Raw genomic sequence first — 14,198 nt, 5'->3', positions numbered from 1 at the left:
ATTGAATGCAGCAAGAGAAAGGGAATACACCGACTTTAATCAGCAGAAATGTATCTAATGGGAGCAGTGTGACAGAGCAGGGTCACACACTTATAGTACCCACAGATGTTTGTAGGTAAAACTAAATGTTTGCTCCGTCCTCGTCACCAATTTTGAGCATGTAGTAATGAGACGGGAGAAAATAAGTACATTTATTCAGAAACAAGGAGTATCAACAATTGCCCTCTCAACCATCACAGAACATTCATAACAGTGACAATAAATAAATGATAAAGTGGATTAACATATGCAAATAACAAGAACTACATTGAGCCCTTATATCTCTTTGCTCGAGTCGCTGAGTCATTTGAAAAGCGTTTCAACTCCAACATTAGGGTTTTGTGCTGTCTTGATCTAGATGCTTAAAGTAAACAAATCTTTGACGCAGTAATGTCATTCGCTACATTACATTTCCATTGTGTTATGCATCAGCTCACATTAGCGTTTACTCTTGCTTCACCATATGTTTCGAAAGATCATATCATGGCACTAAAATACTTGCATGTCTGATACCTTTAAACATATTTTCACTCTTACAGCTTCTGAATAGTCTTTTTTAACAGTTGTAATTCCTCTCAACAAGGTAAAAACTCTCTTAAAGTGCTGTTCACAAACCATGTATACCGTTTTTTAATGAATGAGACTCTTTGTCACTTGCTATGCCCGACACTAAGTCGGCCTCCATGGCAGAAACACCTAATAGCACACTGCAGCATTCCCTATAAATAATAATAATCAGACTGCAGATACCAGCACTCTTTAAGGCCACCCCGACAGTGCACAATCCAGCTGCAACTAGAGCTGTCGTTCTGACCACACCATGTGAGCAATCGTTTTAGCTGCCTGATGAAAAAGACAATGGGGAGGTATTCAGGGATTCTCTTTTACTCTTTTTATGTATTCAATCTACCTTTCTCTTCTTCCTTGTCCTTAGCTCCTCATCACATGTAGGGGCGCTTTCTGGTCATCACCTGTGTGTACTTGCCAATGACTACGCCACACACAGAGCTTAATATTGCATGTCTTTATTCGTCTGTGTATAATTGAGAACTCAACATTCTAAACCAGCCTTCATTGTTTTGCTCTCTAACACTTACATCCCAGTTCTAAGGAGTTCATCCGGAGCCAAAACAATTCCATCATTTCTTACTTGCAAGATACTACATCTCCCCCTCTTTAAAAAAAAAATTACAATACCTTTACAAAATATATATAGGTAGACATATACAATCAAATTGCTTCAATCAATAATCTTGGCGCTTTAATTGTTCGACCTGATCTTGTTCTGGGTAACTGGGAAGTGTCATCACTGATGTCCAGGATCTGAGTCAATGATTTAGAGATAACAGCAGTAGCTGATGTTTCAGACCCAGTCCCTCCTTCAACAGATGGATCTAATGAACGATTAGTTAAGTGCCTAAAAGGAGAAGAGTCTCTGGTAATAGACTTCCCAGGGCGCTGGGCAGTCACCATGTGTCCCTTATTAGACACGTATTGAAAAGGTTCTGCATCAAAAGGAGCATCAGATTTTCTTTCCGGCATTTGTCGTACAAGCACGAGACCTCCTTTCTTAAAGACGATGTTTTTCGCATGTCATCTTTTGTCAGCATAGGCTTTCATCTTTTGTTTTTTAACCAAGTCCTTAATATGAGTTGTTGTCTGACCTTTCTTTCTCTGATTGGTACATTGAGGTAACTTGGTGTTCATTGCTGTCCTGAACATCAATGTTGCAGCACTTTCACCTGAGGTCGAGTGGGGTGTTGAACGATATGCTCACAAGGTAGAATTCAACTCAGTTTTCAAACTGAGCTTCTCAAGAGTAGCACGCTTAATTGCTTTCTTTAGCGTACTCATACAATGCTCAACAAGTCCGTTGGCCTGCGGCCACAGAGGTGTGCTCTTCTTTTAGACTCAAATGCTTCAAGAAATCTCTGAACTCTCCACTATTAAAAGGCAAGCCATTGTCAGACTTCACTATGGCTGGAATGTCCCAAGTCGGAAAAATGCCATCTATTCTTTCAATGACTCATTCTTGAATAGTAGATGAAAGATCTTCAATTAATCAAAATCTTGAGTATTCTTCCATAATCACCAGCAGGTAATGTCTATTGTCGCGTGAATCAAAAAGTAAATGGCTATTCCCTCCCATACATGCTTTGGGAGTTTTGACATGCTTAATGTGTGGTGAGTAGTTTTTGTAGAAAGGCAGTTGCACAGATGACAGGCTTTTAGTTCCTTTTCTACCCTGCCATCAAGGTAAGAAAACCAGACTCTGCCTTGGAGAGCTCGTTTTGTGATAACAATTCCACAATGTCCTTCATGGGTCTTTTCAATTATTTTCTGTCTCAAATCCTCCAGACTCAGGATTCTAGACCCTCGAAGTATAACTCCTTCCTGAAGTATGGACAATTCATCCTTGACATTTTTGTATTTTTGATATTCACCACCACTGGTTAGAGGTCAAGTGTGTTGGTTCCTTGACTGATGTATAATTAAATCCTTCAACTTTAAAGTGTCGCTATTGTGGCTCATTGCAGTGACGATCCGGGTTAATGAAATGGCAGCTGGTGTGTTTGAATTTACAATCAAGTTGATACAGGCCTCAGCCGTCTTGGATGGAGTACTGTGACCTTGTAAAGGCACTCTGGAAAAGTAGTCAGCAGGGTTCTGATCCGTCCCTGGATGATGCATAATGGCATCAATATTTTATTGTAACCGTAGTCACCATCGTTCAATGCGAGTAGACATTTTGGTCTTTGGATTGCCAAATACAGTAAGTAAAGCTTGATCAGTTTCCAGCATGAAAAAGGTTTTCTGTACAGGAATACTTGGAAATGTTCACAAGCCCATACCATGGTTAAGCTTTCTTTTTCAGGTTGTGAGTAAGCCCGTTCTGTTTGGGACAAACTCCTACTTGCATATTCCACAATATGGCTTCAAGCATTTAGCAGGTCGACTGTGCTGTGCAAGGACAGTGCCTAACCCAACTGGGTTAGCCTCAACAACAATCTCTGTATGAAGCTTTGAATTGCATTATGCCATATCAGTAGCATGCTCAGTGGCTTGATTGATTTTCTTAAAACCTTCTCACATTCATGTGACCAATGAAGTGAGCATTATTTTTTGTCAAGGATCTTAACAGAACACTTATGGAGGCAAAGTCTTGTACGTATCTGGAACAGTAACTAGCCAAGCCACAAAATGAACGCATCATAGATGCATCTTGTGGCGGATCAGCATTTGACAATGCTTGTACTTTAGCAGGATCTGGTGTCATACCCCCATCAGAAAAGATATGGCCCAAAAAATGTTAGCTTTATCTTTTGAAACTCACACTTTTCTGCATTCAAAGTCAAACCTGCTTCAGCAAGTAAATGACATACTTGTGTAAGAGCTCTAGCGTATTCTTTTTGTGCGGCTCCAAAAACCAATATGTCATCCCAGTAATAGACAGCTTTCATTAGAGGCTGTATGATTCATCAAATGACGTCTTGAAACAGTTCTACTGCAGATGACACACCAAAACCTAGGCTTTTGTATCGAATCTGACCGACATGTGTAGAAAAGGTTGTAATGTACCTGCTAGCTTCTTCAAGTTATTAGTGATGATAGCGTTTATTTAAATCAAGGCGAGAGAAGACCTTGGCACCATTTAATTGTGTTAATGTGCCTAACATCAGTGGACAGGTCCGCCAACATCTTTGAGTCTGTGCCTCCAGGTTTGTTGATATAATGAACTACCAAAATGTTGTTCATGTTCTAGACATACAGCAATTTGCCTTGGCCAGGCACCCCAGCATGAATGACCCTGCCAACATTTTGAGGTAGTTGATGTGGGGACCCTTTTCATCTGATGACCATATGTACAAGATTCAGCATGTAGCTCCCCAGCCTGAATTGCTGGCATTGGACTCCATGATGAGTTCTCAGTAGGATCCAAAGATAGCCCTTGCTTTGCAGTACTCCATGTAGGTGACCCACCTCCCAAATTTCTGTCTAGCCTCCATAGACAGCACAATTGAGTCTGCGTTAGCTCAGATATAAGCTCTTTCGCCTGTGGATTGCTTTGCTGTGTGCAGGTAGAAAAGGCTTGTATTGAGGCTGACATGATGAATTTGATCTTTGTAATGTGTAGATTTTGAATTCCAGAGAATGCACTTATTCTGAACCCCAAAAATTCAAACTCACTGAAGGCGAACAGGTCTGAAATGGGACAGTTGATGATTAATCCCAGTGTTTTTAAGCGACTCTGAAAGCTAGGTGCTGAAGAAGGGTCTTTCTGTTTTGTGACATGATGACCATATTATCAAAATAAATGATGATATGATCTTCCAAGAGCACTGAGATATTCTACCATGGGTTTTGTTAACTTGGTGGAAAACGAAGGATCGGTGATGGCTCAACGGAAAGTACTACAATTACGTACTTCTGCGTGTTCCACAACAAAGTGCAGTAATCACCAATGTGGGGTGATAATTTGGACAGTGAGACATCATATTTTAAAATCATTCCAACCATCCAGTCATTTTATCTCAAAACAGCCCTCGGGGGGTAGCTTAAGCAGGGGTTGAATAAAACACAAATGAAAGCTGTGCAGTGTTTGAAGCATTCAGGGGCCTAATGTGAGATTGATCCAGGTAGAAAGGAACTAATATTTCCTGTCCCCAAGCTTTACCTGAATAAGAGGGCTGAGTTCTCACCTGATATTCTGAGTTGGTAATGTCTTGCTACCATGGAGGTGCCTCTAAAGATTTTCTTGGGCGCCTGTTGGCCAAGCGAGGTAGAAAGACGTGGAATGGTTCTAGTGCCAAGAAACACACCTTATCTGGCACCAAAAAAGTAGTTCCAAATCTTATCAAAACTTTGACAAACATATTGCCTAACAAAATACCATCCCCTACTGGGCCTGCTTCCTTCCAGGTTAAATCTCCCAGTGGGGATCCAAATGTATCAGGCTTGAACAGCATCTTCCATAGAGACAGTGCAGTTGGCATTTCCCATGAAGCAAATGGCTCAATGGACCAAACCCACCAATATGTCTGAATCCATAAATAAATTGTTGTCTTTGGCTGCCAGGGCTAGATCTAAAATCTTGATTAGGGGACCAGTTCTGTTTAGCAAATAGTCCTGGTATAAATGCTAGGTCGAGGCAAGGCCCTTAATTTAGGTAAGGGATTCTATCGATTCACTTCCAGATCTAGTAGCTTAGATCATCATAACACTTCTGTGGAAGGTCCTCTTTGGGGTATCTCCAAAACAAGCTCCTGAAAAGTCTTTAATGCAGCGTCCAGGGCTTGTTGAACCTGATGCTGGATGAGAATGTTGGGCATGTGAGGGACATTGTTCCCAAACACAAAGTAGCTACGGGTCTTCCAACTCTGCGTCTTGTCTAGCACCAATCTTAAAAATAGATTAGGAAGACCTCTGGGTTTCCTTGAATCACTCTGCTAAATACCTACTTATAAATGTTAACTGCTCCTAGTTTAGACGGGATATGCCCACTTTCCCTCAAGCAGAACCAGCAATGTAAGACCCAGTTTGGATGATCCAAGACAAGGATGCCAGCAGCAGATGCCCTTCAGGAATATATTTCTTTTAAGTGCAGGGCCAGGAGCATAAGTGCACCTTGTTCCAAGACTGATAGTGGAATACGATGATCCAACAAAGGAAAAACAGCAAGCAAAGATGTACTACCCATGTGTGCGTATCACACCAACATGGAGATCGCAGAGGCCTGCAGAACCTCAAGTCTCAACTTAAGGATAGAAAAATAATGAGGCTTGGTTGCCCTGAACCAATTATCAGCAATGAAAAGCATTGCACGTGTATTACCAAAACGAAAGATGACTACTGCACCAACTTTTTCCCAAAACAAGAATCCAAGTGTACAATGGCAAGCGGAAGGTTTGTTAGTGAGAGGAGCGCTAACGGACTTTATTAATGCTGATCAGTGCTGTCTATGACATTTTGAAGTTTTCTATGGTGCTATTCACTGAAATAGCAGTTTTTTGAAAATCTCTTTTTAAATGAGCTGCTGTAAATAAAGCAATAGGAAGACAGAGCATAATCCTTGCCTCTAATTCTGTCATGGAATTGAAACGATGTTGCCCACAGCTGAGCATTTACTTGGGATCAATGAATACCATTCTTTAATCACCCTCTTGCACCACAGAATCCTTCATTTTACATGTACTTTATGAATGTCATATATTGCTACTGCTGCTACTACTACTACTCCTACTAGTAGTAGTAATTATAATAATAATAATAAAAAACAGGGCTATAAATATGGAGTTCTAGAGACACCACCCATTTTGATGTGTGGTGGATTTAAACTTTAGTGGATATGGGCGTGTTTGGGTGGGCTCAAGAGGAGTCCCACTCTTCGGGTCTCCACACAGGCCCTTTGTTCATTGCTGCACCTGGCTCTTCTGCATGCAGGTTGTCTTCACTGATGCCTGGACGAAGCGTCCCCCCCCCACCCACCACCACACAGATTGACCTACGGGTGCCTCTGACTCTGTCGGATCTACTTTGAGAGCAGGTCTATTTTCTTTTTTCACTGGAAAATAAGTTGGTGGTGTTCGACCTTAAGAAGGGCATTGACAAACCCTGCACTGCAGGCTACTTGTGGAGGGGCAGTGATTGAAGTCTGTTGAAAGAAAAGAGCTCTGTACTAAAGACTGCAAATAAAATAATGAGCTAGAGTCTACAGTGAGTCCAGTATAAAGGTACTACAAAAATCCAACTTGATAATTAATTAATGGTGAGTTTTTCCATTAAGTCTACACTTGTTCTTGCTTTATTTTCCATGAATCTGTCTAACCAATCTGTTTTCTGGGCAGAGATTTAGGTGGGCTAAGTGGTTTTCCTCTTTTTCTATCCCTGCTTCATGGGCTACATCCTGTATTGGTGGCATGCACCGCAGTGGTTTGTTCAGCGATGGGACAACATTCGTGTTTATCATTTGCTTCTCTTTTTTTGTGGGTCATCTGTTTGTTTGACAGGGGGACCAGTTTGTGTTCCGTGAAGACTGGGGCGAAGGGTTCATCAACAAGAGTGTCCCAGTGTTATGCCTTCTGGACATTGAAAGCAGCAATATCTCTGTATTGGAAGGTGTTCCTGACCACATCTCACCAGGCCAGGCTAGTATCCTCTCTGAATTATGTTAAAGTAATAATCGTGGCGAGTGAAAAATATCTGAAAAAGTCTTCACTTAAGGAGTAAGTTAAGAAATAGGAGCCTAGCAGAATAATGACAACCTTAAGAAGAGAGAGGTTTCGGTAAAGAGAGCTAGGATCTGATTTACTAAGATTTTCTCATGAAACATGAGCCTGATAAATCAAAGTTTTTCCCTGGCTTAAGACATTCTGAAAATGGCCATAAGCCATTGTCATCAGACTGTCTGAAGCCAGGAAGGACAATCTTAAGAAAGTCTTGAAACCTTTTTAGGCCAGCTATTTTTCTTGACAAAAATCGTAAGGACAGGGAAAATGTGATTGGTGATTCTGACTGTGGATGATAGAATTGGCGAATTATGCTAGAACAACAGCCTAACACAACTGAGAATAGATTTTGCTACTGGATTAATTAAAAATATTTGGTCGGCCCATGTCTGAGGAGTGAACACAATTAATTTTAACATCCCATCTATTTGCTATTTCTTAGGCTCTATGGGCCCCAGATGATGATGGAGTTCTTTTTGTGGGATGGCCTCATGAACCCTTTCGATTGGGACTGAAATTTTGCAACAACAGAAGGTATTCACTTATTAATATATACTATTAATAAACATGTAAATAGGTTATTCTTCTACAGATATTTTGTGGACATAATGACATACAAGCTGACTGCACACGTTAACAAGCAAACTCATTAATTTTTCAAACAAATTCTGTTTATGAGTTTTGTGACTCAATGATCACGAAAGTTCACTGACAACTGTTTAGCATTTTCAGACTCAGTTGGAGCCATCTGTTTATGTCCTTGTGTCAGCAGCTTTGATGTGCTGATGTAGAACTAGGTGGTAATGGGAAATCCTTCCATTTGTGGAAGAAGTGGCAAGACGGGTGAAGTATCTACTGAAGGAATTTCGTCCTCTTTGGGACAGTATACCTCTGACTTCAATCACTCATATAGAAACAGGAGGATTTTCCCTTACTACTCAATTCTAAATGAAACCCTTCTAATAGAGCTCTAAATAAGACCCTTGAAATACAATATTTAAAGGGAAAATATCTTGTTAGTTATGCCGTATGGAAACATGTTTCAAATAACTTTAAAATGTTGTATTACACTGATTTGCTCATTTTGTTTAACGCTTTTTTTTGTTTAAACAAATTGCAATTTCCTGTTTGCGATATTTACTGTATATCTTGCCTGATTGTTTTTCAGCCTGGTGTAAGGCACAGTTCAATTTTTAATGCAAGTTGATTGAGTGCAGATCTGCTAATTTAAAATTATCGATTTTAATCCACTGGCAGTATTTTTGATTAATTCGGAGAGTCAGCACCAGTAACCAATTCCAGCTTTGCAAAAGGACTCAAAGTGAAAAAAAGTAAATGAGATATTATTTGGATGTACTAAATTGGCCACGCGTTCTAAAAAATCTCCACCACATATTTGTGCATGCACCACTGGATATTTGCTTGATTTGCTCAAGTCTCACACTCAAAATCATTTTAAACCTGCACAAAAATGCAAGTTATGGAAAACATGCACGCAGGAGTCCCCCACGGCAAACATACATGTATTCCGAGGACAGACACACAAGATGAGTGGCTATGCATAATGAAACACTTGCTTCAGCTTATCAACAAATTGCAAAATTCCATCTCTGACAATTTGAAACATTTACGTTAAAGTTAATCATAGAAATGTTCCATGAGAAGTAGTGCATTAAGTACAGACTTGAGGAAATCCAAAACACCTTTGAGAAAGCTCACTGTGGCAGATGTATTATATTTCCAAAGTTGCAACTGTAGCTTTACATGAGCGAAGTCAAGTTATATTATTTTTTGCAAATGTAATACCTACTTCTACTTCTTACCTCCACCCTCGAGACTTCAGTAGTTTCTTCACTGTACCTACCTTGGTCCTCTCTATCAGTCTAGGAGATCTGAGTGAAAATGTCAAAAAAGAAAATGTTTTCCCTTCTTTTACAGTTCCCGTATAAATGTGGGTAAAAAGATGGCATACACAGAGTGAGGCAGCATTACCATTTCAGTAACCCTATATAATAAACTGGATTTGGGGGAATACCTTCATCTTGATAAGCTCCTAAGTTGTTCAATAAAGTAAGCATTATCTTTTGCAAATCAATGCAAAAGTATATGCAAGCTTTATTATGTGATAATAACGAATTTGGTAAAGATGTTTCTAGCTCATACCTTCACTTTGTTGTACCTCTAGGTTCTATTTGAGGTATACAGATATATTCTCGCAAAATCAATTATTTCACATCTGTGGAAGACCTCTGGGCTTGGACAGCGGAACCCCCTACCTCAAGTCTTAGATGATAGGATTTACATCTCCGGACAAGCACAGCTCTTCCTCTGGAAAGGTTTTCTCCAAGTGTTGTTAACTTGCAGCCCATGCAATATTAAAAGCACCCAGAAAGTCAGAAGCGCAGCTGTGTTCCATTTTATGTCTATATGTGTGTGGGACGGACCAAAGCCGATTAACCAGTGGAGTTCTTTTCTGGCCTTGAACACGAAGTACAGACGAGAACTCAGAGCACAGCAGAAATAGTGAAAGGTAGACAGTTCCCATGTGAAGCAGCACGAGCAAAAGTGTTTACGGGAACCAAGGCATGTAGTGTCGTGTGCGTAAGCGGCAAGATGGCGGTGATGCAACGCACAAACTAATGCTAACTTAGCAACGTCCCCTGGCACCCCCAAACCCTCACGACACAAGGTTTTAAGTTGATTGTGGGAAAAGTGATGATGTGACCATGTATTATATGGGATACAGTAACCCCTGTAGTACATGATAAGGATATTGCAAGACTCCTGAGAGTTAAGTTACCTTATAAAGGAATTCAGCCTTCAGCCTCGTTCCTCTATGTAATTATGGATCTCTTCTGTGACTTGCAATATCCTTACAATATACGGCAGACGATAATTTATCCCTTATACGCACACTGGTATGACATGCAGTAACCTAAATGCCCACAAATATTAAAATTCATTTATATTTAAAACATTGAGCAATAAAACACATGCAAAGTAACCTTAAGCTTAATGTAAAAAGCTAAGTAAAACACACGTAATTCTTTGATAAATAAAAAAAGCACCATCATACATTCTTGTGAAATGACTAGTCAATAAGATGACCTATGCTATATAAATAAAAGTTGCTCTAATCTAATGCTAAAACCATGCACTCCTATGCTGATATATATGTATGTATAAAAAGGAAAAGTATGACAATTTGATTTGCCTGTCAGCCTTATGTGTATTAATCTATTACATTAGTTCTGAGCTACTGGGTGGCACGATTACCTCATTTAGCTAGGTGGTTTAAAAGTGTGTATAATAACTCAGTAGAGAGGCTGAAAAGAAAGGGCAAAGTACCTATACTACTTGTACACTTGCATTTTATAAACAAACATTACAATAGATCATTACTCACATTCACCATAATGCGTGTGGTCGTGCCACATGTTAAAGGAATCATGTAAAATACTCCAATCCTAGAATAATAATACTTTTGTATACTTCCCTTACCTTCTGTCACACCTTAGTGAAGAAGCGTGTTGAAACTACTTCCCAATAATTGATGAACATTAATGACCTCTTCATAGATACAGTATCAATTAAAAAAAAATACAGCATGGTTGCACATTCAGATTTTCATAAAAGAGATTCCTATTGATATGCACAGCTCAGACACCTAGTGCATGCTGTACAACACAAATACCCCTGAGACACCAATGAAGTAATAGTGAGTGAACAAATAGAGGAAAAAAGGGTACAATCTTTTGTAGCACTATATACAATGCTACAAGAATAACACACAATACTAACCTCAGGAAATCAAATCAAAACTGGAATACAACTTCACAGATCCAACAGAGAGGATATAATGTGAACTAAGAACATGTCCTGCTATACTAACTACACACTGATGCAAATCCAATATTTACATTGAGTTTATATAATTTCCTCTGAGCAAAATAAATAAGATGAATAAGGTAATGAGAATGTCCGAGATGTCCTCCAGGTATATTGGGCTCATTCATACATATTTTCTGCTTTTTTTCCAGGCACGACACAAACCTGAGAAGGGGTCTGCTGACAATTAAACCTATGCACTAAACTTTACATGATATGCATATTACCAAACTGTTTATGAGGTTTGATAGAGAAATGTAATGTTAGTTTGTACTGCTAGGATTGATATTGGTAATCTCACAAAAAGGTCTCAATTAGAGAAATAATTACCATCCACGGTACCTCTCCACTCTATGCTTCTCACAAAAGATAACCGGGCGGTGTACTAACAATTATGTAAATATGGGTATGCAAATTAAAAAGCAATTGCTTTTTAAAGACGAGAACCCTCACTCACCCGAGGGTGACATGCTTCATCATTTGGTTCCCTCTTGCACACTGTGACCGCAAGGTGCACAGTGTGGGCTACAACTCTCCATCGGAAGAGGAGCGTGAGGTGTTTTTCACTCCAATGTTTCTGTGAGTGAGGGGAAGAGTGCAAAAATAATATTTCTAAATTGAGTGTAAAACTATCTCATCAGAGGAAAAATATTTTTAATGGGTATCCTCTATGGATAGAGTATGGGTATAGATGTTCACCATCAACTAGGTCAACATGTTTCTGCCTTGATGACCAGAGGTTCGTGGCATTCTTCAGGACCAGTTTTATGTCACTCTGCTGTTAATGTGAAAAAGAAAAAGTCATACGTATATTTAAGGATGATCAAGGAACTAACTGTAGTCTGGTCCGTTTTCAATCACAGACCAGTAGTCTGCCTCTATCTTTAGACGAGCCTCTATCTATAAATCTCAGGAATCGACTTCCCTGAGTAATGTTGCTATATCATTCATTCATTTGATAACTTTATTTCGGTCGGAGACCATAAAAGCACAGATAAAATTACAAGCAAAATTACACATTTCGTTAAAACAATAAATAGAATCAAGTTAATACAATAATTAAGAATGAATTAAACTGGTGTTATCAAGAAAGCTGATTTTGATAAAAAGGCGAAAATGTTTAGAGAAAGCTTTTCCTTCTATGCCAAAAACCATGTAAAAAACGGGACAGAGCGAAGACAATAGGGGGGTGGGTGTCATATGTTAAGACCCTGCATGCATGCATGCAGTGTCTAAACCCAAGGTTCCTGCATAAGGGGATGAGCCACTTTTTCCTTATTAAACGGTACGCAGGACAGAAAAACAGGACATGGCATATATCTTCTTGATTATGATTGCAACCCGGGCAGGCTGCGTTTTCTGAACTTGCCCATTTGTGGGTGAATGCCCTGAGCGGTAAGGTACCGTACCTTAACTGCAAGTAAAGCTTCCTAGCAAGGGATGGGTAGATTACATTTAGGAAGACCTCTGCTCTTGATTCTGATTTTATTAGGAGGAACTCTTTAGTGAGTTTCCCCAAGGAGCTTGAACCATGAAGTGTGAGTAATCTCAGCTGCCTTATATGGCACATTAATTCAGTTTTTGAAGTCCTTTTACAGGCTACCTCCGGAAATTCCCAAAGATCGGTCCTGCCGATCTTTGTGCTAAGATCCTTGATATGGGATAACCATGGGATGTTCTTGTTTTTAATTAGGGCCCAGACTTCCATGAATTCCTCTCTATAAGGTGCCAATTCAGGGACCGTCCAGAGCCTTTTCCAATAGAGTATGGGCCGAAGGGTTGCTAAGTCTTCGATAGGTTCTATCCCCAAATCAAGACATAGGGGAATAAGCGGTGTGCTTACTGGCAAACTCACAAGACTTCTCATAAAGCCCTGCTCAACCAGGGTTAATTTGGAAATGTTTTTGTGACCCCATAATTCGACTCCATACAATGAAGCAGTTCTGGCTTGCAGTCGGTATATTTCAACTACCGGGGCTGCTGGTTTGTAGACCGAGGCACGCTGGACCTTACAGAGCCCCCCTACTATTTGAGACAACCTCAGCCACGATTTTGAGATTTGTGATCCCCAATCAAGGTTCTCGGTCAAGGTGATTCCAAGATAGACAAAAGTCCTGACTCTCTCAAGAGGGGAGCCATTTAGGGTGGGATTTGGACGAGTCTGTTTAGGAGGATTGAAGATCATGAACTTGGTCTTATCCAGGTTGATCTCCAAGCCTCGGGCAGTACAAAATGCAAGGAAACCATCCAAGATGCGCTGAATACCCGATGATGTTTTAGATAACAACAAAGTGTCATCGGCAAACATCAGAGCGGGCACTCTACCAGTAGCCAACCTAGGGGCATCATTATTTACTACGTCAGCCAAATGGGTGACGAGACCATTAATGTAGAGACTGAATAATGTTGGGGCCAAGACACACCCTTGGCGCACGCCCTTCCTAACAGGAAAGTGTGCAGAGAGATCACCATGCCTCCCACATCTAACCTGGGCATAATTACCGTTGTGGAATTTGGTTAGAATATTCAGCAAATAGGGGGGGAGACCCATATCTGCGAGAACTTTCCATAGTTTTCCTCTTGGGACAAGGTCGAAGGCAGCACGCAGATCGACAAAGATGAGGTAGAGGCTGCCACCCTCTACTCTCACCGTTTTCCAGTATAAGACCTGTAACCGGAAGATCTGATCTATGGTTGAGATCCCGGATCTGAACCCTGCCTGCAGTGTAGTCAAAATTTTGTTTTCATCCATCCATCCCTGGATTCTATCTAAGATAATTCTGCCCATTAATTTCTGAGAGGTGTCAATAAGGCTGATTGGTCTGTAATTAACCGGCTTTAGCGGACAGCCTCTCTTAAATATGGGGACTATCTCTGCGCCCAACCAAGTGTCTGGCAGATCGGCCCCCTTAAGAATTGAGTTGAATAATACCACTAAATACGGAGCCCAGATTTTTGGTTGAGAGCGGAATAAGTCCGGAGGTATCTTGTCTAAACCAGGGGCTTTATTAGACAGAAGCCTTGTTATTGCAGTCTCTACTTCTT

General features: G+C 40.3%; 1 protein-coding gene across 3 annotated transcripts in view; it reads left to right on the top strand.

The window, feature by feature from the left end:
* LOC146797845 (acylamino-acid-releasing enzyme-like) overlaps window positions 1–14,198 on the top strand; it is a 342,949-nt gene that overhangs the window by 145,776 nt on the left and 182,975 nt on the right. For all 3 annotated transcript variants that reach the window (XM_085625041.1, XM_085625040.1, XM_085625042.1), the window contains exons 7-8: window positions 7,047–7,184; window positions 7,708–7,799. In XM_085625041.1, coding sequence (XP_085481167.1) covers window positions 7,047–7,184; window positions 7,708–7,799 — 230 coding nt within the window. The remainder of the gene's footprint in view (window positions 1–7,046; window positions 7,185–7,707; window positions 7,800–14,198) is intronic.

The sequence above is a fragment of the Triturus cristatus genome, chromosome 9 (assembly GCF_964204655.1).
Source record: "Triturus cristatus chromosome 9, aTriCri1.1, whole genome shotgun sequence".
Classification (NCBI taxonomy): Eukaryota; Metazoa; Chordata; class Amphibia; order Caudata; family Salamandridae; genus Triturus; species Triturus cristatus.
The sequence above is the reverse complement of the archived record's forward strand: the minus strand, read 5'-3'. Positions and strand labels throughout refer to the sequence as shown.